The sequence below is a fragment of the Xiphophorus maculatus genome, chromosome 13, assembly GCF_002775205.1.
Source record: "Xiphophorus maculatus strain JP 163 A chromosome 13, X_maculatus-5.0-male, whole genome shotgun sequence".
NCBI lineage: Eukaryota > Metazoa > Chordata > Actinopteri > Cyprinodontiformes > Poeciliidae > Xiphophorus > Xiphophorus maculatus.
Window position 1 is genome coordinate 4,226,919 of NC_036455.1, and position 26,695 is coordinate 4,253,613.

A 26,695-nucleotide genomic window follows, 5' to 3' on the forward strand; every position below is an offset into this window, starting at 1 on the left:
TCACACTAATGTTGTTCTCCATGTTTTCCTCTGCAGCTAATCCCTCCCACAGACTGAACCTGTTGTACCTCGCCAACGATGTCATTCAGAATTGCAAAAGGAAGAACGCCATTAATTACCGCACTGCGTTTGCCGAGGTGCTGCCAGACGCCTTCCAGCTGGTCAAGTAAGTTGTTTTTGGCAACAAAGAAGACTTGCTGTCGCCGGGCTTCTGCAGAAAAACTCTCTTCCCCTGTTTGATTATGATATTTGTTCTAGAAATAAAAATGTGGATGATGTTTCCTCCTGCACAGCAAGGCTGAAACTGATTGTAGATGCTCACAAACCTCTTTGAGGTTAAGAAAAATACACAGGTTGGGGACAATTTCATGAAAGATGCTTTTCGCTAATGCGATTTCCATGGCAGACGAGTCATGCTAGACTAGTTTGATCTTCTCAACCGAACACTTTTTAAATAAATCGATTAGGGAGCAGCGAAACCTAATCAACAAAGTCGACTAGAAAAATATGTTGACACCAAAAAGTGCTACTGTCGCTGCACTACAGAGGCTATAGAGCCTGTGGAGTTTCCATTGTCTGTCAGCAAAGTGGAAAGCAGAGTTCTCTTTCTACAGCAGCACTACTGCAATACATGGACATCTAAAACAGAAACATGAAAAAGCTTTTTGTTGGTAATATTTTGTATCAAAAATACAAAATATTAATTGTTTTCTTATGATCAGAAGAGGAGATTGTGTTGGAAAATGTCATTGTGAGGTAGTACGACAAAAACATCAGATAAAGACATCAGATAGTAAAATTTCCCACCACAAAACCCATGGCAACATAAAATTAGAAGATATGAGATATATTCAGAAAATGTATGTAACAAATATACAACTTTGTTCCCCAATCGAACCGAGATTACCGGACTATCGGGTGTGAAAACACCCTGAAGGACACATGCCAGGTCCTAAAATGTCCATATTGGTTTTAACCAACAATTTTGAACCTGGCATGATTGACCAAATGTAAATTGGACTATAAACAAAATTAAAAATACTCATTAGCTGCTACTGCTGTATCTACAAGATACTTTGGATTCTTAGATGAATGTTTGTGACTCCGGTTTCCCAGAGCCCATTGTCCTACATGTCACACACCTACTTGAAATAAATGGGGAATTTATTTAAAATCTTATGTGAAGTTAATGCAATCATTTCAACCAGACACATCTACAGACAGTGAGGCCACCGTCTGAAAGTTTCCTGTAAGGTCACTGCAAGAAGGCGCTGCTAAGATACCGAATATGTTGGTGTTGCAAAGGAACAGTTGATTGAAAATAAGCTCAAAGCGTCTTTGGTGCCTCCAATAAAATGACTTCCACAGATTGTTTTATTCATATAGATATGCAGGGTCTGAGTAAAACTGGTCTGTACTCGTACAGCTCTAACATCCATGACTATTGTTTTGGTCTCGCCTCTCTGTTTTCGCCACAGACTCGAGGGTGACCCCAAGACGATTAAATCCGTGGAGAGGATTGTGTCCATCTGGGAGGAGAGGGATGTCTACTCAGGGACGCTTGTTACTGATCTCAGGAATATCCTGGTCAAAGAAGAGTCGCCTCCCGAGACGCCTGTGGAGCAAAAAAGTGAGCTCAACATTTGTACTCATTAATCCTCCAAACTCTAAATTTGGCTACTTGTATTCTATTGTTTATCATCTATTGTGGAAAATTTTTCATTATGATAAGAATTTAGATTTATTGTTGTATCAGTACATTTCAGTTAATGATGTTAATTAAAAAAAAACAATCTGTAGTATGTAGTATGATTGGCAGTTTTATTTTTGGTATTTTCTCCACCATTTGTTCCATGAGAGCGCAGTTACATTTACCTATAGAGATGTAACAAATTGTATTTTAATTTTTAGCGTTATAGTGATAAAATACCACAAAATGTTGCGGTAAAATTCTAATTTCATACCGCATTAGCCTGCTGCAATAAGCAATTTATCAATTGTTTGATAAATTAAAATGAGCTTGATCGTTTTCTGATGATTAATACTTTTGGAAGAGCAATTTTGTTCACAGAGACCTCGTAAAATTCACCGTTTTGGTTGTGTGTGCATGTTCTTTGTTTTACATTTTATTTATTGTCTTTGGTTGTCCTGTTTTGGATACTTAAAATATTCTCCATTTTCAGTGTTAAGTGTTCAGAAATGTAAGTTTATTGCTTTTTGAGAGGAGAATTTTGCTACCATCAGTACATTACTTAAAAAATAATATTGTGGTAAATAATATTATCATTTATTTCAATAATTACTGGGACAATTTATCATCCAGCAAAAGTTATTGTGATAGATCCACTAAAACCCATTCCTAATACCTTAATACTTTAATCTTTTTTCATATCTGTGTTAAATTTAATTGTAATTGATGTACACTACAAATGTGGATTATTAAGTCCAGTTTTTTAATTTTCATGTTTTTAAAGCTCCGGTTGAGTCTAAAGCTGATCTGCGATCCAAGGTTGTTGCTGAGTTTGTGGTGAGTGAGACCTCCACAAGACCTTTCTGTGTCCATTCAACCTAAATATCGATCTGAGAACATGACTCCTCCTGCTTCAGCCTCAAGCCTTTATTGACCAGCTGACCAAGTACAAGAGATCTCTGGAGGAAGTTGACATCAGAGAAAAACAGCTGGCTGCCATGAGGGTGGACATCTTCAGCTCCGACGCTCTCAGGAAACTCAAAGGTGCCTACTTTTAATGCTGCACAATCTAAAACGGTTTTACCTCGAAATTCAGTCATGTTTTTCTCACAATTACTCTTTTATGATCCATTCTTGCAGATAAAGCAGGAGGAAAGAAGTTCTCCAGAGACTTTGAGGAGGGAAGTGCTCAGCTGCACGAGTTTGTCAAGTTTTTTGAGAAACAAAACAAAACCACCCCTGCGCTTCTTGAAGCTCTTGGGAACGCAGACATCTTCTACGAGATGCAGTACAAAGAGGTCAAGATTGTTGCCAATGTAAGTATTTAGCGTCTTAGATGTCAGGTATTTGTTTTATGTTAATATTAAAATGTCAAAGGAATGAAAATGTATTGACATATTTGTAAGCTGCTCCCAAACTGAGTAATTTCTGTAAGCTTGTTCATAAATGATAACTTTCTCTGTGTTCTTCAGGCCTACCAGACCTTCGCAAACCGGGTTTCCCACCTCAAACGTAAGCTGGACGCCCTGAAGTCCAACTTACCGGACCTGGACGAGTCGCCCATACCTTCGCCTACCGCAGATGCTCCGTCTCCGACCGGATCCGAGTCTCCGTTCCATGGCCTGGACTTGGCCAACCCTAATCCAGACCTGGACGGTTCGGTTATGGAGGACGACGCCGAGCCTCCGGCCCCGAGTCCTCTGTCTTCTCCTGGAGCATCCCCGACTCAAGCGGAGCTCATTGGGGAGGACGACAACCGGGAAGTGGAGGACATGGAGCTCTCTGAGGACGAAATGGACAGTGGTGGGATCATAGGTAAAAGGGTTTGTAGTTACGTGTGTGATTTAATTAATGGAAGCTACCGTACAATGACACATTCAGGTTTTCTCCACACGTAGCCGAATATCTTGGAAACCGAATAAATTTGATATGCACTCATAAACTACATTTAATATCACTAAAAACGATTATTAATAAAAACTCAGACCAAATTGGAGATGTGACAATTCTTCTTATTTGTGTTTATGTGTGTACATTGGAAACCTGAGATTTAGATGTCCGCTCATTACCATCTGCAACAAATAATGTAGCGCTGACTTCACACATGTGACCATTGTTATTGTTTGACCATGCAGTGAAATTATTAGACAGGTTCTGATTTCTATGTTGGTTCGTTTTTTTGCTCTTTTATTTTTCTTTTTTTTTTTTTTAACCTCCAGGCACCATATTTCATTCATTACAGAAAGTCGTGTTTGTTTTCAAGGGCTGCCATAAGTTTTAGCTTTGTGCTACACTGCCCCCTATGGATTTGGCATGTTTATAACAATGCTCACTGGTGTAATTCAACAGGTTCGTGTGGACTTTGTGTACAATATAAAAACGAATATCTCAGCTACATTGTTTAAAAAAAAAATAGTAAAGACCTTGCTACGTGTGTAAAATGCCTTTACTGCATCATTACTGGATATTTTCTATCACCTCTTTCATTTCAGTTGAGGAGCAAAAACAATCCCTCACCCAACCAGCGGTGTCTACTCCAATCCCTGCAAAGAGTGAGCCATCAGCAGCAACCGAGCCGCAGGTCAAAACGCCTGCAGCTTCTTCTGCAGCTGTTCCTGTGACCATCCCAACAACTGATTCCTCAGCCGTTCCTCCGCTCATCCCTTCACCTGCAGATGTTCCCACAAACATCCTTTCAACTGTTCCTGCGTCTGCTCCTGCAGCTGTTCCTGCAGCTGCCTTGGAAAGTGTTGATTTGGGTAAAATTGGCTCCATCCTCAACAGCTTGGGCCCAGTCATAAATACTACAAGTGAGTAATGGTCTTTTTTTTCTTGAGCATCATTTTTGTGATGTTGTTCTGAACGTCAGTTATTATATGTAAAGTAAAGTAAACCTAGCTTAGGGAAGTGCAACCTGTCACTCTTTATACCTTCCACAATGGCTCTATACAGCTTTGGCTTAAAATGACAAAGAACTACTTGTTTTTAAATGTAGATATAAAAAAATGCAGGTTTTAGCAGCTTTTTCATGTTTTTATATAGCAATTGTATTGAATTTCCACAACAAAATGACATGAAGTATTCCTATAGACATATTTTTTTTAAGGTTGCCAACTATATGCTTTTTTCTTTTTTTTTTGCATATTTTCCACAATGTCTGCATTCCTACTTATTGCAAAAGTGTTTTTTTTTCATTTAAGAATAATCAAAATGAAAAACAGAAGTAAAATGACAAATAAATACAAAAATACACACACATCTGTATTTACAGACAAATATGCATAGTTTTCGTAGCAAAGTTCCAAGTAAATATGTTCCAGTATTTACAGACACAGAAGGGTTTTTTCATTTTAAATGCAAAATGTGGAATTTCTTTGTACAGTTTTGGCTTCATTCCTGCGATGACTGTGTCTTTTTCTTTTGAGGATGTATATTCCAGTTAAAAATGAATCGACTACAAAAGTAGTTCACAATTATTTCAACAATTGATTAAACCGATTAATCGTTTCAACCATGAAAGCATAATTTTTACTACTGCTACTGCTAATTTGTGTTGCTCTATAACAAAATCCCAATAGAGCAGGTTAAAGTCTGTCTTTGTAACGAGATTCTTTAGCCAAGCATTTTATCTAATTAATGAGTGACTTACTGTGGATTCACATGATGAGTGACTGTCCTGCCTGCTCTGTCTTGCAGCAGCTGCAGTGGAGAGTCGTCCTGCAGCTCCACCATTATTACTCAAACCCGCCGCTCCTTTAGTCCCTCAGGATGCCAGTTCCCTGGTGAACATCCTCTCCAAGGTGGATGTGAGTCCTGCAGACCTTCTGAGTGCCCTGTCCAAAGTTCAGAGCCAAAGCAGTTTGAAGGGTTGGTCATCATCTGTTTTATTTTAGATTTCATGTTGAAAGCAGTAAACATGCGGTAAATACTCATTTGTGTTCTATCTCTCTCTCTCTCTCTCTCTGTTTCTCTTTTCATCTAGGTGTCACTCCTCTACTGTCTCCAAATATGGCCCCAGACCCGTTCCCTCCAGGCAAGATTGCTTCCTCTCACCCGTCCTCATCTGCATCAGCAGCACCTCCTCGGAGCACGTCTCTCTCCTTTCCACCACCTGTGCATTCTGCACAGCAGAACTCTCAACCAGCCCCCAAAGCCTCTGCCCTGGTCCAGGCTCTGCACAGAGATATGGATTTGAGTACAGATCCAGAACCATCTATTTCCTCTACAAGCTTAGAGTCAAAAATACACAACTTCCTGCAGGGGAACCCTGCGTTCAGTGTGTTCGACCAGAGTTTTCCAACAAACCCGGCTGTGCGAGGGGAGAGTTTTAGCCCGGTAACTGGCACAGACAACCAGGAGGGAACGCCAGTGAGGGATGAGGGAGGAGGCACTCCCACTCAAGATGAAATCATGGACAAGCCGGTGGCGGTCCCGTTCCCTTCTGGGAAGAATCTGTCATCTGTTGACAAAGCAGCCAATGCTCTTCCTGTAGCATTTGAGAATAAGAACCCCAACAACCCCCGACATGTAGCTCACCCGCTGCCAGGCTTGGCTCAAAATGGGCAGATCTTCCAGCCCTTCCCCATTGGCAATCAGGAGATGTTGGAGAGTGGGATTCCTGCGCCAGCTGCACATTACCAACATGTTCCCATGCATCCAGGAGGCCCTGGAGCTGCAGGTGGCGCTGGGGGCTCACAGACAATTGAGGGCTTTCAGAGGACAAACGAACAGAGTTGGTTTGGTGATCCCCACCCCGAGGGGAGCTCTCGCCAGCCTGGCGGCTACAACATGTTAGCGCCGGGACTTAGAAACAACACAACAGGACTGTACCCATACCAACAAGAGCAAACTCCGGAGCAGCTTCCGCCTGTCGCCCCCGCTTTCTTTAGAGCTACTCTTCCTCCAGTCCCAAAAGTGCCGCCCCCACCACCACTTACTTTCGAACCCCTGCTGACGCCCCCAGTGGGTGGTCTGATGAACCCCCCTCAGCAGGAGCCTCCACCCAACATCGGGAGCAGAGGCGACAGCTTCAGCAACATGGTGGTTCATGACCATCAGCATACGTCGCTGCATTACCCGGATGACCTGTTCCATGACCCACATCACCAGCAGCAACCTCACCAGGAGGATATGCGTTACCATGATGATGAGCATTTCCTCCATGACGATCCCTACTATCCACCTGATGATGCGTATTTCAGACCGGGGAGTCCTCCTCGCCCTCCTCCTCCTCACCCATACCCACGAGGCCGTGGGCACCTCTCTCCTCCGCTCTCCCCTCCAAAGGACCCTTACTTTGCCCATGAGCAGCACAATCCCCCTCCTCCACGTCAGTTTGCGCCGAGGCGACCTCCTCCTCCTCGCCACGAAATGCGCCACCCTATCCAGCGGCCCCCTCCGCCTCGGCCCCCACACCTATCCCGGCATCCACCCCCCAGAGGCCCGCCTCTCGCGCCTTTCCCTCGTTTCAACGGCCCCGACCCGAGGTTCAGAGGCAAGCGGCCCGGCCCGAGAGGAGGGGGTCCGATGTTCCCTCCGAAAAGACCCTTCCCACCCCCACGGTACTGACAGCTCCGACTTGAATCAGTAGCTAGTCAAGAGAGTTGAAGTCCAAACTCTGTTAAAGCTGTGCAGATCCCAGTGGGCATCAACAGACAGTTCAGAAACCGAGATGGAAAAAAATGGCGTCGAAGAAGGAAAAACGGACAAGATCCCGGGGCGCTCCGAGAAGGCTGCTGAGCTGTGAAGACAGAAGATTAAAGAAAATCAGAGGTGGATATATAAATATATACATATATAATTCACTTTTTGTGTTGTTTTTGTTCCAGTATGAGTCACCACTTTAAATGTTCAACTTGTAAAGGACCGTTAGTTTAATAAAGGTTAGATTGAATCAGTTCACATGCAGTCAGCTGTAGGTTTACTCCTCACGGACCGTCCCTCATATTTCTGTTCCTCCAGGTCTATGACGATCATTAATTTTGCTACCAACTAGCAGAAAATGTAGTTGCTGTCATGTTTTTTTCTCTAATTTAGTTCCCATCAAGCGGTTTTGCCTTCCAAATCCGCAGTAGAGCGGTAGTCATTTTTGTCAAATATTAATTTAAATCCCACTTTAATCAATTTTGGTGTGCTTAAAGAAAAATATTAAGTTGCTTTTTCCGACAACATATTTGGTGAATCGTTTTTTTGGTTTTTTTTTTCATTGTTCAAACTTGGAAATGTCCTATTTGTGAAGCCATGCTCCTTCAGCCAGTGCGCCAAGATGTCTTCAGCGATAGTTTTACGTCTCAGTTAAGTTTTTCAAAAGGAGATCGCCGCAAATCGAGAAAGGTGGGAGGCGTTCGGTGTTTTTTTTTGTTCCTTCATCGTTCAACACCAACATCCCCGAGGAGTAAATATCTGCAGGAGGTGAAGATATTATCAGTTTTTATGTCATTGTGCTGACCAATAAAAATCTGAGTTTGAATTGTGTGTTGTTTCTTTTCTCTTAACTTTTACGCTTTATTGTTTGTTTTAAATTTAGACTTAGTTTTTTTTTTAAATAATACACTAGGGAATTTTCTAATGTAATGGAGGGTACAGTTGTCTAAATTATTACCTCCCCCTCATGCAGCTTTCGACTGCTGTTTTTTTACGCGCAGAAATAAAATGGTTCCACAGAAACGAGTTAAATCTATTAACTTTTCTGACCTGCAGTCGTTTGTCTCTGACACGTCTAATGTTGAAGCCCGGCCCATTCTTCTTTTGCACCAAATCTCCCCAGGTCCTTCAGAGTTTGTAACCTTCTGGATTTTTTATCTTGATTTCTCCTTCAGCTTACAGCGTCTACATTTGTCTACCAGACGTAGTTTCTGAGGTGAAGCGACAGGTTTCTGGTGATTGTGATGTAGGAAGACTAAGCGGTTGTTTGTTATCGGGAACCTGTTATGCAACGTTTACATTTGGCACGGTTTTATGCTTCCATTTGGGTTTCTACTGCTCCTAAAACGGCCTAGGCTCTTTAGAAAACCAAAAAGGTTAAAAAAACAAAACGTAGTTTTTTTGGCAATAAGTTAATGTTTTTGGTGCCTGAAAAATCAGTCGTTTCATAAACGTCCAGAATGTTGTGCCACATTCATTTCACTGCGCCGTTACCTAGCAACTCCAGCCTAGCCCAGCCCGTCACCTAGCAACCCAGGCTGAGCTCCAGGATCTTTGGTCAGCTGGTTTTCAAATTCTATTCAAAAATATTTTATTGATCCCAAATTGAATAATTTTAAATGGTTTTACGGTTGTATGTGCTGTAACAATGACTACTGGAAAAGACAAGTGCTTTGTTGTTAACTTACTATTCAGAAACCACTGCTGCATTTCTGTTGGTTGTGTAGAAGGCTCTACTTCTGCTTTTCAAAGACGATTGAGCATCTGTTCACAGCCATTTTCACATAGAAGTGTAAACATTGAGTTGGGAGAGCTTTGGCACAGTTCATTCTGAAAGGAGCTCAAAACAGGCAAAATCTTATCTAAGAAGGATTTTGCACTAAAACAATTTAATGGAAATGTTTTGTAAAGTTCGTAGACCGACCCTAAACTGTTCAAGGAAGCATAAGTCCCGTTTAAATCTCCTTCAAGCTGTCTTTAACATATTTCAGTCTGGCTTGGAGGTGTCACCTCTGCAGAGTCTGTTCCTGCACAGAGCTCTAATGATCTTTGACACTATTTCCTGACTTGACTTAATCATTCACTACTATCTTAGCAGTTGTTCTGGGGTCTTTAGAGGGATCTCACTAGTTTTCTTTACAAACGCTTTGAAATGTTTAGCTTAATGATGATTCGTTTGAAATTTAAGACCATTGCAATTTATTTTCATGACCCTGGCCTGCTTTGTGAACAACAGCACCGAGTTAAGCAGTAGTTTGTGCTATGCCTCAATAAAAAGGTCTGATCTTGTCAGATTTTTTCCTCCATTTTGTAACCCAATAGCATAATATTTCCACCACCATGTTTCTGCTAATTAAAAAAAAAAAAAAAACAAGTTCATTTAGAAATGTTATTTCTTCCTCTTAATTTTTTTTTCTAAATTCACATTTCAAAGGGGAGGTAATAATTATTTTATTAACTGTACATAAAAAATTGTGCAGATGTCTTGCGACGTCCCCTATATACTTTGTGACATCAGGATGATCAATTTTACTTTCAACCTTTTAAAGTGAACTTGATCATTTGATCGGGACTTCAGGGTTTTTTTGAAGACTTTTTGAACTATAGCTGCTTATTTATTTATTATTATTATTATTTTATTTTATTTTATTTTTTACACATTTTTAGTCCAGTTTAGGGCCTCTAAAACCTCAGAGTCCAGGTAGAACATTGCTAAAGTTCAGTCATAACTGCATATGTTTTTAAGGAATAACGAGACTCTTAAACTAAGATGGATCAGTATTTTTTCTACTTTGAACAAACAGCAAGAACTAGTTTTGAACGAATGTTTTATTTTACCAGAAGTCTATCATTAAATCATTAAAACAAAGACAACAGTTTAACAGACAGAAAATCATTGTAATGCTAATTAGATGATTCCTAAAATAAAAGTTATTTGAAAACTTGCTGTATGGTAGATTATTAATCTAATTCTGATTCTTACATATGTACATTTAAACCTTTGCTTTCTAATCCCAGAACCATGCATCGTCCACTCAAGATATTAGAAATGGACAAAAAAATTAGTCAAAAAAATTGCAAGGAAAACTTTAAAAGGACTTAAGAAAATAAAAATATAAGAATCTCTTAAAAATATAGATGTAAACAACTTAGAAAATAAGAGGTTTAACTTTTTTTTTTTCCACTGTTTGGCTGCTTTACTTGAGAAAAAAAGCATTTTCTACTAAGTCGACATTTTTAGATTTGCAGTTTAGCAAATGCTCAGCTATAAATGCACACTTCAGTGTGTGTGTGTGTGTGTGTATTGATCTCGTTTAATTTGGCCACAAAAATCACTTTCTGCTCACCAGGAAGGGAGCAAATTGTCATGCTATTCTTGTTTGGCTGTAATTAGTTGCATAAAAGTTGAGGTTTCTGGACATATGTGTTAAATTAGCCCAGAAAATGACCAAAATTACCTTTTCAGTAGAGCCAATTATTCAGAAACAGGAACAGGTTATAAAATGGTTTGGTCCAGGATCTAAATCAATCCTAATTGTTTAACAGGTCATTTATTTTAAATTCAAACCGGTAATGATGTAATCATTACGTTATCTTGGAACTCCTGAGGATGTTATTTTGCATTTCTTATAATTAAAATGATCTTGTATTAGGCTGGGGTTTTACAGATCAGCTGCAGTCAGAACTACTTTAACTACATAATGACGAAAGAAAAAAAAAAAATGGAAGCAGATGAGATGGTTAAAAAAAGGTACATGCTAATAAAAGTAAATGGGAAACATCGGGGTTTTTTGAGAGTTATGTGTGAGAAACGAAATCGTAAAACTAATTGGGAACAGTAGATGAGGAAGCACATGTTCAGGTGTCAGCAGATCCTTGCTGGGATCCTTTACATCACAGACTCTGAAAGAAATGAAGCAATTAATTTACATCTGTTTTCACCAGTAGGATGCTTAAGTATAGCACAGGTTTTGCACGACAAAGTGAGAGATAATGTTTTTTTTTTTTTTTGGAATAGACCTGCTTTCCTTGAATTTTAACACTATTCTCTCCTCCCCCCTCCTGTTCTCATCCTCAGGGATCCAGAGCCACTTTGATGTGTCTGATGTGATGGAAAAGAAGAAGATGGGGGAAGAAAAAAAAAAACAAACTCTGCTGTGCCACATGTTAGCTGATGGAAGTGAGGCCCTCTTTGAATCCTGCTCTGCTCCCGGTGATGATGGCTCTTCACGGTCTGTAACGAATGCTGAGCGCCGCGGCAGGCTGAGCAAGCTCCGAGTTTCCAACCCTTCAGAAACCACAGTAAGTGTCAAAAGCGGGAAAAATCTAAACAATCAAAGACAGGCTGGGCAAAAATATCATTTGGAGTTGGGTGTTCCCAGGTTTTCCTGAGTTCGTTTTTCTTCTTGTGTCGAGTTTGGTTGGTGTTTCCAGGGCTGGCCCAAAGTTTTATGGTGAAAACTAATTTTGCTCGACGGTATTTTGTCTCAGGTCACTGCAACAAACAATAATATTGTTCTGAAACCATTTTCAACCAATGTCATGACAAAGGCATAATATTGCAAGTGCACGTTAATTTCTAATGAACATTTGACGTTGGAACTGGAAGACATTTTGAATACCTAAAGTAAATGAACAAAACAATTGAAACGATAAATAAACTGTATTATATAGGCTCTGCAGACAAAATTGCCCGTCAAAATGTATTTATCTTTAGGCTCAGATGTGGAAAATGGGCAAAACTGCCAGTTAGGACTTTTGTCAAATAAACTATTTTGTACCATGTGTCAAATGTTTGCAGCATTTGTCAAATGGCGGCTTTTCTATATTATGAAAGGGTAACAACTCTTTAATGATTAAACAAACTACACAAATAATGGAAATTATGTTAATTTATCATACAATTAATTGATTTATTGCTTACTATGACAAACTTACTTATGGATCCTCAGGCAGATTTAGATCTGGAAGTCCACCACAAATCCGTCCTTTCAAGTTAATTTTTTTTAAATTGTATGTACAGCAATCATATTAGTCTGGTCGCATCGTTATCAAATAATTTTTCTTGTTAAATATTTGGTGGAGAACTTTCAATCAGAAGATTTCTCTAGATTTTCTCTACCAGCCAGAGGAAACCTCAAGATGCAGCACTAAGGGGAAAACTTAAAAAGAATCACATTAGGATCCCGGAGCAGCTTAGCTTTGCGTTGCCAAGCGGCATCTGGTAAACGTGAAGAGTTGAAAGAGTCTAAGAACAGAAAAAATGTCCAAAATGCCTCCTGAGATGTGTCCAAACCTGCTGATCAACTGGAAGAAACATTTTAACATTGTGCTTAACAAAGAAGGAGATGTTGTAGATCGAATGCTTTGTTCAGTCCGTAAGATGCAAATATTTCTTTCCTTTTTTTCTTTTCGTTTTTTTACTTTTTGATTTAATGTATCCTGTATGTTCATATTAAAATCAAACTTCCATAAAAATTCAAGGTTGTTCTTTTGTTTGTGAGCAAATTTCCCCAAATCATCACCAAAAAAAAAAAAATAAAAATAAAGAAATTCCCTGCTGCAAAATGTTTCAAATTTGTCACTAAGGGAAATTAGCTTTTTCTAAGTTTTCTCCATTTTCTTTTGCAGTTGCGTATTTGTTACTGACTAAGACATTGTTTTTAAAAAATGTCTTCAATCACAATTAGGTGAGAAATGTATTGACTTTTGGAAAACAAGACTCATGAATGTAAAACTGTGCCAGTTTTACACAGTAAAAGCTACTGTAAGATTTTTTTTGTGGGTTTTTTCCCCCATTGATTTAGTGAACAGACTCTATCTTTATGCAATTTTCTTCTAGTATTTTAATTTAAAATAAGCATTATTGAGGGAAGAAACCAAAAGGCCTATTCACAACGACGACAAGGGTCTGCGGCTCAGAACCTTGAATGCCGCTGTCCTGCATCTTTTGGATGCATGCCTGCTCCAACACACCTGAACCAAAGGAATGGTTGATAATCAGGTTTTTGTAAAACTTGCTAACAGGCCAGTAAGGTCATTGGGGATTTTGTTTCAGGTTTGTTGGAGCAGGAATGAATCCAAAAGTCATAAGACGGTGGCACTTTAGGGCCTCTGGCACATCAAATCTCATGGAAACCCATCAAAGCATGTTGTGACTATTTATTAAAAAGTTCATTGTATTATTAGTTACATGAAGAGTAATGATGCAATCTATGTATGTTTTTATATCATTTTTCTCTGCTTTTAATAAAAAAAAATCTATCTTGATGTGCAAATCAAGGGAGAAATATCGTCATATATGAGTTATGACCAGTGTTTGCGGTAATACGCAGTTTAAAAGCCGCCACAAAAAGCCTAATTTAATCCGTGTACTACTTTTAGTAAATCCTTTATTGCTGCTAGGGCGTTTAAGGTATTCCGCATTACATTTATAAGCCCTGACTCCGTGCATCTGCTATTAAAAGCGAACAAAACAGCAAAATCCACTCACACAACATCTGTTTACTGTTCGTACGCTGGGTATTAATAATGAAAGCTCGTCTGCCGTCATCGTGTGGGTTATAAAGCTCGTCACCAGATGTCAGTGTTGGTTTCAAACCTCCAACCGCTGCGCGTTTATATATGACACAGATCACGTTTCCGAAGCACTTGCATGAACAATTAATACCCGATCAACTGTGCAAGAATCGGGTCTCGGCAACAACTGCGGCACAGGCTTAGACCGGATTTGGTGACTGATGGCAGATGGCGGTTCTTAACCTCCGAGGCGAGCTAAAGAGGAACTATAGCGCCGGGAAATACAGGAATGAATGAAAAAACAGAGGGAGATTTCTGCGCGTAGAATCAGTTTAATATAACCACCGTCGTATTTTTGTTTTTTTGGGGGGTTTTTTTGCGGTTTGAGCCCCGCACGTCCAGATCGTGACTCCTTTGAAGTCTCTGCGTGTGCGCATGTGTGCCGGGGTGTGTGCAGCCCGCTGTCATGTGGGCTCATTGTTTACATGCTGCCCAAATCTCAGAGAGGGCGTGTAGCCCCGAGAGTCTCTGTGCGTGTCGTCAAATAACATTTAACATTTAAATAACGTTTGTTGTTGCTGCTGCTGCTGTTTGCCCCCCCAGCCCCCCACCCCACCCCACCACTCGCCCCTCTCAGAGAACGTTCCCTTCATCCCCGGTGATGTGACACGAGTTGAGAGGATTCATTTCAGAACCACGGCCAGCTCCACGGCGAGAACAAAAGGCGGATTTGAAAGCGCTTGATGTCAGGGACCGACTGCGTTTTATAGGCTAAGGGAAAAACGGAAAACCTTCAGGAAGAAAAAACAAAAAAAAAACACAGAAAAGAAACGCTACCTTTCTGAACACAATGTCTCCACCAGGTTGTGTCCTGAACCTAAAAGGTGTTATTTCTTTCTCAGGAACACAATTTTACGTGTGAATTAGGAAAATCTCAGCGTAACCCAGTTCTGTTTACCTTCATTTTCTTTAGCTCCACCTGTGCAAAGATTGGGATGGACAAAATGTCATCAAAATTATTTTTTTTTAAAGGATTTTACTTAATTTATTCTTCCCACCACATCAGATTCCAGGTTTATTGCTGACTATCGATTTTTTTTATATTTCTTTCTCATCCCATGTATGCAAATTAGATTTTTTTTTTTTAAAAATGTTTTATAGAGCTTGTAAATCATGTCAACTATTTGACTATTTGCAGGAACTCATTCTGCTTCAGTGTAATTTTCATGTCTTTAGTCATTGTCAATAAATTGCTCCAACTGGATCAGGTGGACACACATTTTTCTAAAAGGTTGACAGTTGTAGAAGTATAATGTTTTGCATCATCTTGTTTTTTTATGTTTATTTTTACGAATGCCAATTTTATCTTAATTTCTCACAGTGCATAATCATTTTAAATGTTAACTTTCAACAATTAAAGTCTTTGTTGAGAAAAAAAGGTGAGATTCGTAATTTGATTTCTAGGATCTGACCCTACAAAAGCATTTTCTTCATTACTTGTGCAGACATTTGAAAGATTTTTTCAATTGTGTTTCTTTACACCAGTGAAAATTGGGGGACTAAAATAAAATAGTAAAATAAAATGTAATTTTACTATAGAAAAGGAAGGAGACATCAAAAGGTTTGTCAATGGCACAAAAAAAAATGCAGAAGGGACACAGATTCCTCTGTTTAGTTTTAAAGGCTTTTTAAAAAAATGTAAGGAAAACAAAACTGACCACACAAGCTAGTCAGACTTCATGGAATTTGCAAAAACGGAAACAATTATAAAAAATTTCTGTCTATGAATACAAGTGTACTAGCGGACTAAATGGAGCGCATTAAAATCCACCTGAACTGAAAATCATGTTTAATATTTAAAGCTCCTCCATGAACATCCGCCACACTTAAATCCCATGGTAACGTTTTGTGACTTTTTAAAAACGAGCTCAGTAGTCATTGCTAATTTCCACTTAAATATATATATATATATATATATATATATATATATATATATATATATATATATATATATATATATATATATATATATATATATATATATATAAGGAAGCATATAAGTGTAGATTAGTAAGCGCAAACACATTGTGAGCAGGAGCGTCCCTGTTTTTGTAGCACATACTTTCCTCCACGGCGCCGGTAATTTAGCGACGGCCCCTGGCGGCAGACATCACGGCTCAAGCAGCCAGGGGGAGGGATGGAGCTGAGATGGACAGGGAGGGAGACACCGGCTTACGACGTCAAAGGAGTACAGACACACAGGGAAGAGGAGAGGACAGCCAGACTGCCAATTCCCTACGGTCGGCTGAATTTAGGGAAGTCTAAAGACTCATCTGTCACAAGACCCTCTTTTTAGCCACGCCAGTAAGAGATTTGTTTTATTTTTTTATTTTATTTTTATTTTTTTCCTATTCAAGAAAAGAGAAATCCAGGGCATCTGTGTGAAAAACAGTAGTGGAAAAAAACCAAGATCTCGTAAAATTCGCTCATGCCGAATGAAGGACCTCGGCTGGATGTTAGTTGTGTTGTTTTAGGGGGCGTGCGGGCCTAACTTGTTACAGGATTCAGAGGCGGACAGATGAACTGAGACATAATAATAACCAAACAACAGGAAGGAAGAAGACACGTCAAAGCAGGTCACTCCGATTTTTTTTTAAACACCACGACCAGCACCACAGGTATTATTCTCTCAACTCTTTTGTTTTGTGTGTGTGTGTGTGTGTTTTTTTTAATGAGTGTTTTTATGCTCAAATGCGTGAAATCGCGTCCAGGTCATTGTTGTTGTCACCGATGTCTTGACAAAGAGCTCTCCAGCTGTGCTGACTGACACGCTGTCATGTTGAGCTCAAATCTGCCACAAATCCACAGGAAGGATTTGGTTCAGGCTACAGTAATGGAAAGATCGTATAAAAATATGGTTATATTGCAGGGAAAAGAGCGGATGTGCTATTATACAAAAAAAAAAAAAAAAAAAAATCCCCTAAAAGGGAAAAGCATATATTTTTTACGGATTGTTTTTTTTTTGTGCGTTTTTATTCAAAGCATATTGTTAAACTGTGGCTTTTTTCGCTTTTGAAGTTTTATTTTAAATTGAGAAATAGCTTGCAGTTCTCCCAGAAGCAAACTTTATGACTATGTGTATAAAATTAGCTTTTGTTGTAGGTTTTAAAATCCCTCTGATGTGATCATCCTAGACTGAAAAACATGCAGCTGTGGTACTGATGTTCAATATTGGCAGTTTTGTTGTTGTTTACATGCAGTTTACTATATTTGTCTATATTTTTTTGCTTTATTTTACTTCTGTTTTATGCACAATGGTATATGTTTGTTCTTTTTATTTCTGTGATTTCATACGTTTATATATTGTTTTAAATTTTGATGAAATGAGAACAGTTTATTGGGTGCCTTTGCAAGACAACACAATTACACCAAATAAGATTTTGTAAATTATTTTTTGTCAGATACCTGATGAAGTAGACCTTCCAGTTATTTAATTTGTAGAACCAAAAATGTGTTTTGAATGCAGATTTTCAAGAAAGTGCTAACTTTTTTCTGTCTAGAAGATGATCGTATCAAAAATGATACCTCTGGTGTCAGTTTAAAGCTTGATAATATAAACAATTATCAGAAAATTCAGATTAAAAAAAGTATTGAATGTATTTCGTTATTCAACAGAAACCGTTTTTGGTCGCCTTGTTTTCTAAATTTGTTTGTGTCGTATTCAGTACATCAGGCTTTTGCGCTCGTTTAATCGTTAGATAACCTAAAACGTTTATTATGTAACGCAACACTGATTGATACTCGCGTTTACTAATTAAAATACATATTTACTTGATGCAGCAGATTTTTGAGGAAAATACTTTAGCAGATAAATAACTGTATCAGACATGACAAGAGAGTTTAAAATCTTTAAATGTTTACATTTTGTTTTATAATTATTACAATAGGCTTTTGCAGCCATTTTATTGTCTATACCAAAATGTAATAACTTTGTTAAGAAGGTAGAGTAGGCCTCAAATATCAAATGTGATATGTTTGGCATTGTAAGGTTGTTGCGTTTCATGTGTGTGCTATTTGCTGATCAATGTCTTGCAACATTTTGTGCTATTTTGAATATGTGAATGTCACGATAAACCTGCATTTTCCAGCTCCACTCATTGTTGCCCATCGTGACGTGTGGACTTTTCTGTTAGCTTTAGCAAAAGCTATATATCAGGAGTCAGTCAACAGGCCTAAATATATAATTTGCATTCTGAATGTGAACGCAGAGCATCCAAAATACGATGCATCAAAGCCTTCCTTTTCTGATTAGGAAGCTGTAGTAACTGATTTTTTACATTTGTTTTAACATGATGCAACTTTGTTGGTGAATTTCGTGCTTGCCAGAATCCACATTATTAGGGTCATGATGTACATTTCACAGAGAAAGTACAAACCATCGTTTCAGCCAGCCATTTCCACTGAACGCTCCCATCTGCACCTCCATCCCCGGCCTCCTGTTTGCACCTCCTGTGCAGTGTGAATTTAAGCCTCCAGGCTCCTGAACGCCTCCACTCTATGTTTCTGTTATAAATATGTGTGTGTGTGTGTGTGTGTTTTGTTCCTCTTTAGACTTCTCAATGAAGGAGCCTGACGCAATCAAGCTCTTCATCGGGCAGATACCCCGAAACCTGGAGGAGAAGGACCTGAAGCCCATCTTCGAACAGTTTGGGAAGATCTACGAGTTAACGGTGATAAAGGACAAGTACACGGGGATGCACAAAGGTAAACGCCTCTGAGAACAAAGTGTAAGGTTGCAAAATTGTCCGCAGCTATTATTTTAATTTGCAAATGGATTCCGCTAAATATGATTTACGTTAAATGACTGTCTCACCAAAGACACAATGCATCATTGATCTAAGGAGGATCTATGGTGTTATTTTGACCCCTAAATTGGTTGCAGACTCTGTTGGGAAGTCTTATTCTGGGGAAGAAAAAAAACATGTTTCATTAAAGATGACTCATCTCTTTGAGGTCAGAGAAAAGGTATTGTGCAGAACTGATCAATAAATGAAGGCAAGACCATGTTTGAAATTGTGCAGGAGTCCTTTTTATGATGATGCTCACCAAGAGGAATATTAATTTGGCTTCGTGACTGAGAACAAGAAGCATAACACTAACTCTAGCATCAAAGGCACATAAAGGCTTCGTCCGTTTGTCATGTCCAGATTTAATGCTGAAAATGACACAGCTGAATAAAAATGTTAAAGCCAAAAAGGGGACTATTAGATAAGGAGTTTTCTTTTGCCTCAGGGCTTAATCACAGAGTTTACTTTTAGCTTGCGATGTTACATTTTACCTCTAAACACAAACATTTCTCCTTATTAACTGCTGCTCACCGACAACATCCTTCACACCGTGGACCAGCTGAATTAATTCAAAATCTTTTGTAAAAGTGGAACACTCAGACAATCTGAAAGCACCAGTTCATCACATGGTGAGCTGGCTGTTCACATTTTGCAAGAAAAATCAACAAATCTCATTTGACAGATGGACAGAGGCCGGGGAAGCGATCTAAGATGAACAATGATCCTTACTGTCATTTCTAATGCAAATCAGATGGAGGGAAAACAAAAAGGCTCTTCAATTAAAAAAAACCAAAAAAAAAAAAACCAACAACACAAAAAGCATCAGTCGTTTGGGAGACGTATGGGCCAGGTGGTATCAGCCTTCCAACACCTATAACACCTATTCTGCATATATTTACATATTCATGATGTGAGGGAGCTTTAAAGGTTAATGAAAGCCTTTCTCTATTATGTGGGACTGCATACGTCGTGCTGGAGCGGAGTGATATTAAAAGCTCACACTTGTATCTCCAGACTTTATGATCAGGCATCTCACATGGCTTTAAAAACTAAGAGCTGTTTGTCTTTATGTTTTCAGTCAACATTCTTTTATAGAACAACATACTGGGCATAAAAAATGCTAAATCTTTCAGTGTATGAACTTTCTTTGTTTTATTTCCCCATGGAAAATACTCTGTGTTTGATGTTTCTTTGTTGGACGGAGCATTTGAATGAGCTGTACCATTTATACTAAAAGTACCTCTTAGTTTAGTCTTTAGCTGTATCTTTTATTCACAAAGACATTGAAGAAGCTACAGCTACTATTAAGTCTTTAAAGTTGTTTTTTTTGTCAATAGAAAGTATTCATGGATCAGTGCTTCTCTGCTTAGGTGCACTGCAAAAACACAAAATCTCACTATTATATTTAGTCTATCTTCTACTGCAAATATCATTGTACACTTAAAATAAGACAAAAGTAACTTAAAAACCTACAACAGGAAAAATGTCTTACAAGTGAAATAATCTGCCAGTATCAATATTAAGGAATTACTTACTTAAAACAAACCCAAACATCTTGCTGAAAAATTACGTGAAAGTTGATTTTATTTCAAGAACACTAAGATATTTGCACTAGAAACTGGACCAAAAATGCTCGATAAGATTTTTTGTTTGTGGCTGTGTGTCGTTCTTTCCTGGATGAATCCACTGGCAGAGCTATTGGCACAATTAAGTCTGTGTAATATTTCTTTTTCTTTCTCATAGAAAGTACCCCTGGTCTTTCCCATAGAAAGGAGACCAGCCACATCACTTTTGTGTTTAGCTTTCCAGGACAAAGCCACAGAGAGCAATCGTTTCTTTTCTCTAGAAAGTTCTTCCGGGTCAGCTCTACAATGTTTAGACCTGACTCTTTCTTGGACATAGCTATTGATAACTTTAACTTTGTGGCTTCTCTGCCATTTCCTTTCTCATCAATAGATATCAATCAATTTGAAAATATGATTAAATGCAATTACTAGGTGCAGCTTAATGATATAAATCAAACTCATTTATTTGACTGGTGTCCTAAAGAAGCATATTACAAATGGGAATGTTTTTCAAGAGCAGCATTTGTATTTGTGGAGCTATGCATGCTGTGACATGCCCTCACCGCCGTACAGTTACTTAAATTAAAACGCCATTTTTGTCACTTTTATCGTTATCACAATTGTACCACAAAATATCGTGATAAAACTTTAAGTCCTCACTGCTCGCCTTGAAGTGCCTTGAGATGATTTTTGTTTCAGCTTTGTAAACTCAACTGATTTGAATTCAATCATAGCATGCATGTGATTCTCCACCTCCTGCCGCTCTCTCTCTCCAGGATGTGCCTTCCTCACGTACTGTGCACGAGAATCAGCCCTCAAAGCCCAGAATGCATTGCACGAGCAGAAGACCCTACCAGGGGTAAGTGTGTCGTTGTCTTTTTCAGGCGGGCTATCTGTCGGGTCGGGCTATCAGAACACACAAACACAGACGCGTGTGGACGCAAGGAATTTAAACCAAGTTTGACATGTGGGCTTGACTTCACCCTTTAGCCGATATGTTCCAGGAAAGGTCAGGGGCTGCTCTCCCTCTTATGTTTCATATGTGATGCATCCAGACATATCTATCCAGCTAAGGCATGAGTCATCGCACTGACATGTCACGGGTCGAGAGAGATGTCTGCATGAGGCTCACCACTGGAGTGACTCTTTCAGCTCTTAATCTCGTTGACGTTCCTCTTCTCTTCTGCCCCCACTTCTTCTCTCTGGATTCTAATCAAAGTTAAACCTAGCTTTATTAGCATAGCCAGGCAGCAGGTGTGCTGCCAAATGACATTTCCAGAGCTAAATATGACACGACAGCCGCGTCTCTATAATAACCGCCTATATGAGAGACAAAGCGACAAGGCAAGGAATTACTAAGACAGAGTGTGCGCTCCCAGAGTTTGCTGCTGTGCTGTGCTTCCTCTTTTACTAACAAGGCATCACCCCCGTTTCCTTTTGGTTATTTTTGTTCAAATCTACATCATTCACGTCTTTTTTTTTTTCCACTCTGGAATGTCAGGTGAAGACAAGACTGTAGCTTTTGAGGGAAGAGAGAAGAGGATGTGCAATTTAGGGTTGCAGCTAGAGATTACTTTTAGTATCACATAATTTATGTTAAAATAAAAATATCAAAATATATTAAACAAGTTGTTGCAAAATAAATGCTGCCTTTATTTCTCATATAATGGTAGATAATAATTAGTTGCATGCACTTATATCATTGGCATGAAATCAGACTAAAACTTTATTGTTTTAGGTCAATTAGGATTACAATTTTTTTTTTTTGTTTGCTAAGGTGCATTCACACGATCTCCATTTGGCCGGATTTAATCAAACTCTAGTTTGTTTTTAGAAAGTCCGGTTCGTTTGGGGAGGTGTGAAAGCGTAATTGTACTCTAATGGGGACCAAAAAGCAAACTCTTGTCTGTCTACAAGCCTGGGTCTTGGTACTGTAGTGCGGTTTGAATGCATGTTCCAAAAGCAGGATAAATGCAACATGCTAATCTGGCACAAGCAGGAGAAATGGCTTGTGTTTGTTTTTTTGTTTTTTAACCAAAACCAAAAGATAAGTCCTACAACCCCTAAAATCAGACGTTACTTCGTTTTTGTTTACATTTTGTGAAAAAGGAAGCTGGGCTCAGTGTCTTCTTCAGAGGTTTTGTGTTGTTTCCTTTAGTAGTTCTTGGTGCAGCGCCACCACAGGCGAGAGGGGGAACTGTTTTTTTCAATTATTGGGTTTTTTGATACAGTGCAGTGTGAAAGTGAACCGCACCAGCTGAAAATGTGACACATGTTGCAATTTTGGCCCTACAATCGAACTGAGTCCACCAAATAAAAGACAATTATGTCATTATTATGGCTCTAAACCATAGAGCTAAACCATCAGGAAACAACCTGTTGGGTTGTTTCCTGGTTGGGAACGCCCAGATGATAAAACCATGGCTTTGTAAGCTTCTGATATGTCAATTAACAACATTTGACATAATCGGAGGCACACCTGTGGATGTATTTAAGGCAGTCCCTCAAACACACTGCTTACGTATGCCAGCTTTCATACTGTTCATGAAAAAGAGAGGTTCTGTGTCCCAGAGATGAATGTGTTTTGGTGTCCAAACTGGTAAGAAAGCGTTTTTATCCAGAATGAAACAAGTCTTGCAACAGCATGGATTGAAAAACCACTCAGAGAGGAAGTAGCTATTACTCCACAAGCAGCATAACAAGGCAGATTACAGTTTGCTAATGCACACAGGGGAAAAGACCTTAACGTTTTGAGACATGTGCTGTTGTTTGATGAAACTAAAATCGGACAATAATGACCATTATGGCCAAACACCATTGAGCCTGAGAAAAACATTGTAACTGTGAAGTACGAAGGTGGCAGCATCATGTTGTGTGTGGGTGCTTTTCTGCAGGAAACGGATAGCATCAGGAGGGAAGAACTCTTTGTGGAAATATTGACGCAAAATGTCAAGATCTCATTCAGGAAGTTAAAGCTTGGGAAACAAATGGCTCTTCCAAATGGACAGTGAAACTAAATCACCAAGTTAGCTACAAAGTGACTCAAGGACAAAAGAATGTCAATTTTTTGTGACCACCACAAATCCCTGATCTCAGTCGAATGGGACAAAATTCAAACAGGAAACCCAAATAGTTTGACGCAGATCATATAGTCTAAAGGGATTGCTATCAAATACTGGAGAACTGTATGTAAATTTCTGAATTTGAAAAGTAAAAGTAAATCTGTAAAAGTAAGTATGTAACTCAATGAGAAAAAACTAATCAATGCTCTATGATGTGGAAAATTACACGGCTCCGTCTTGTATTGGAATATTTTTGAATTATTTAAATAACACAAGTAAATTTTTTAAAATTGATTTGGTTTGTTTCTATAGTCAATAAATCCCTTCATTAAAAATTTGATTTTCAAATTACAAATTAGATCAAAATCAGCAGGCTACTGTTTATTCAATATAAGATTGAAAATTTCCACTCTTTTGCCTGTTGAGGAATCAGGAAACATGATGTTCCTTCCTGCTCTTTGTTTCGATTTTCGGAAAACTTCAGAGGAAAGGTTGGTGATGTTTTTTGTGAATATGTGGCACATTTCAGCTTCTACAGCTCATCTTTTTGACATTTGATTGTTTGAATTTGATCGTCAGTTTTGTTTCTTTTAAAGTCCTTCAAAAGAAAATCTGATAATTTGATCGGTGTCTCTGTGGTGTAAAACCACAAACTTCGTCTAATCCTGTTAAAACCAGAGCTCCCCTGTTGAATTAAAAGGCTGCCTTAGCCGTTGTGTCCCCCTTCCAACTTGGCTGACTCGCTGATGTGTCCATGCAACACACTGAGAGAGTCAATTTTCGTATCTATGGTAACGATTGTGTTTAAGGAGTGTATTTTCTGCACCACTTTAATTCTGCCGCCGTTCTTGCTGAGTAGCACTATTGTTTTCTCGGTATATACACCTGCTGTTTTATGGGGTTACTTCAGGGAGCATCGTTAAAACAGCAGTAGGACCATGTTTACAGCAAAACTTCCTCGCTCCATGACCAATATCGGTTTTTGTTTTATAGCCCGATAAAATTACCTAAGTGTCTGTAATCACAGACTGGTAATATCCGTAAGCCAACTCTATCAAAGCACGCTGGTTTTATTGCCCTCACAACCTTTCACATCAGTGTGAAGGCCATCAGAAAAGAAGGAAACAGCATTGACTAAATCCTGCTAAAAGTTCCCATTTGTAAGTGACCGATGATAAAAAAAAAAGCTGACTAGGTGGAGACAGATGCACGCAAAGCGAAAGACGTAGAACTTGTTTTCCCCTGTGTTAGCTGCCAAACACACCTTGACTTTAGAAAGTGTACAGGCTTTTACCCATCGTATTTAGAAAATAGGCAGAATGAAAGGAGGAATACATGCAGAAAGTTCTGAAGGGCAAAAATCAAACCCAAGTCTAACACCTCCGTATGCACTAGATTATGCCTAGTTATTTTAAATTATATGAAGCGCTGTGGTGCATGATGCAGTGGGAAAGAGGCATACGTTTCCTCTTTAATTTAAGAAAATGGAGTTCAAAATAGTTGAAAAAGTGCATTAAATACCCTTTATTAGTGATATACAATCAGTAGTGTCGGTTGTTATTATGGGCGATGTGGTTCACCATCCAAGGCAGCATTCCCTGTGGGGTAGGAAAAAATAAAAACATTAAAAATATTTTTCGTTATTTTGATCATTTCTCATTTTTTGCTTAGAATTTGGGAGACATGTTGTCAGTAGTTCATAGAATAAAAGAACAATTTTCATTTTACTCAAAGATATATCTATAAAGAGTGAAATCAGAGAACTGATCATTTTAATTTTGTATCTCAATTTTGTATTTAATCAATCTGTGCATGTGTGTATCTCTTCTCTATTTGTCTTACTTTTTTCTTTCATAATTATCGGAACATTTCCTATGTTATTTTGTTTTATTTGTAGCTGTTGTTGTTGTTTTCCTTTTTCTCCATTTGTTTTATCTCCTCTGTCTCTCTATAATTGGTTTTGCCTTTTTAATTTGTTGCCTTAACAAAACCATGATGCATCAGAGGGAATGTCATTTTTACCCCCTGTTGTTGAGCAATTCTACCCCTGACACTACAAAGCAACCAGATTCACAACTCTGTTTATTTAGGTTGATAGAAAAAGACACCTAACCATTATTAAATTTGTAAAAACAAAAAAAGGAAAAATTTTTAATACTTGACAGCATAGTATTTGATGAAGATTACAAACTAAGTGGTGCCTCTTGGATAAATGTTGCTCTCCTGCAGCCTAGTTTGTTATCAAGTATTTTATTATTGAAAACATAAAGAAATAAATGAATCAAACCAAGTTTTTTTTTTAAAAGAATCTTTAATCAACATAGTTCAGTCCAGGTATATTGTCCGGTATATAGATGGAGCTTTTCACACAATCTTAAGCTTAAAAAATAATCTGTGCATTTAAGGATGTTTTTTCAAAATTCATTCAAAGAGGCCCTTTAATTTAATGCTGCATATCCAAAAAAAAAAAAAAAAAAAGACAAAACCTTAAAATAAGCAACTCGTCTTGATCACAGGAGGATAATATGTTTATTTTTTTTCTCGAGTTCTGTCACTGCCGTCCCTCGGCTGTGTCGCCCTGGGCCGAGAGCCTTTTTTTTTGCGTATATCAAAAACTGCTGCAGTAAAGACCAGTCAAATCTGGACTGGATTATTCCACACTGATTACAGATTCTCTAATACAGGTTCTGAAAAAAAGGAGGATTATCCATTTTCCTAGAAATATAGCTACAATCTCATTGTGTGGTTTGGATCCTTGCTTTACTTACTGTTTATATATATTGTTTTATAAACGAACGTCTTTAATTTTATTTTTACATTAGAAAAATTATGTGTTTTTTTATCCCTCTATAGCAGGGGTGTCCAAACGTTTTGCCTTGAGGGCCAATATCAAGAAGCTGAAGGCACTTTTTTTTATTTTATCAACTTATAATATACTGGAATTAACAAAATTGTCAGATTTTTGGGAAAAACCCATCCATAAGTGACTGTAGATGCAAAACATTAATTAATATAAGACAGTTTTTTGGGTGGATTGTTTTTGTTTTTTAGTCTAAGCTCAGCAACAAGAACAGGAAGTTGCTCTCTCTGGATTAATCTAGCGGAGTCTCTTTTATTAAAGATGTTGGATGTTTGGGATCCTGTTTACAACAAAAATGAGATCAACCCAGAAACTTGGTTAATAAATGAGAAATAATTTTTGTCTCAACAATATGGCTGAAAAATGTATCACAATATAAGCATTTAATTTCAGTCGATATTGATAATTATTTTTTAATTGAAATTTTTTTTAAATAACTGAAATACTACCAAACTGGTGGCGTGACCTTTCCTCTTTTATTCACAGTTTTCACTCCATGCTGTTGATTT

General features: G+C 38.4%; 1 protein-coding gene across 4 annotated transcripts in view; it reads left to right on the forward strand.

Annotated features, from left to right (window-relative positions):
- Positions 1-26,695, forward strand: part of LOC102223961 (CUGBP Elav-like family member 3) — a 62,339-nt gene that overhangs the window by 7,124 nt on the left and 28,520 nt on the right. For 2 of the 4 annotated variants that reach the window (XM_023344772.1, XM_023344774.1), the window contains exons 1-3: positions 16,070-16,530; positions 18,464-18,616; positions 21,041-21,123. In XM_023344772.1, coding sequence (XP_023200540.1) covers positions 18,472-18,616; positions 21,041-21,123 — 228 coding nt within the window. In that variant the 5' untranslated portion in view covers positions 16,070-16,530; positions 18,464-18,471. Of the gene's footprint in view, positions 1-36; positions 167-1,478; positions 1,631-2,474; positions 2,528-2,607; positions 2,735-2,830; positions 3,007-3,162; positions 3,506-4,182; positions 4,501-5,386; positions 5,558-5,672; positions 7,463-11,411; positions 11,636-16,069; positions 16,531-18,463; positions 18,617-21,040; positions 21,124-26,695 lie in introns of those variants that run through there. The other 2 variants (XR_002753668.1, XM_023344773.1) reach the window with 2 other exon arrangements.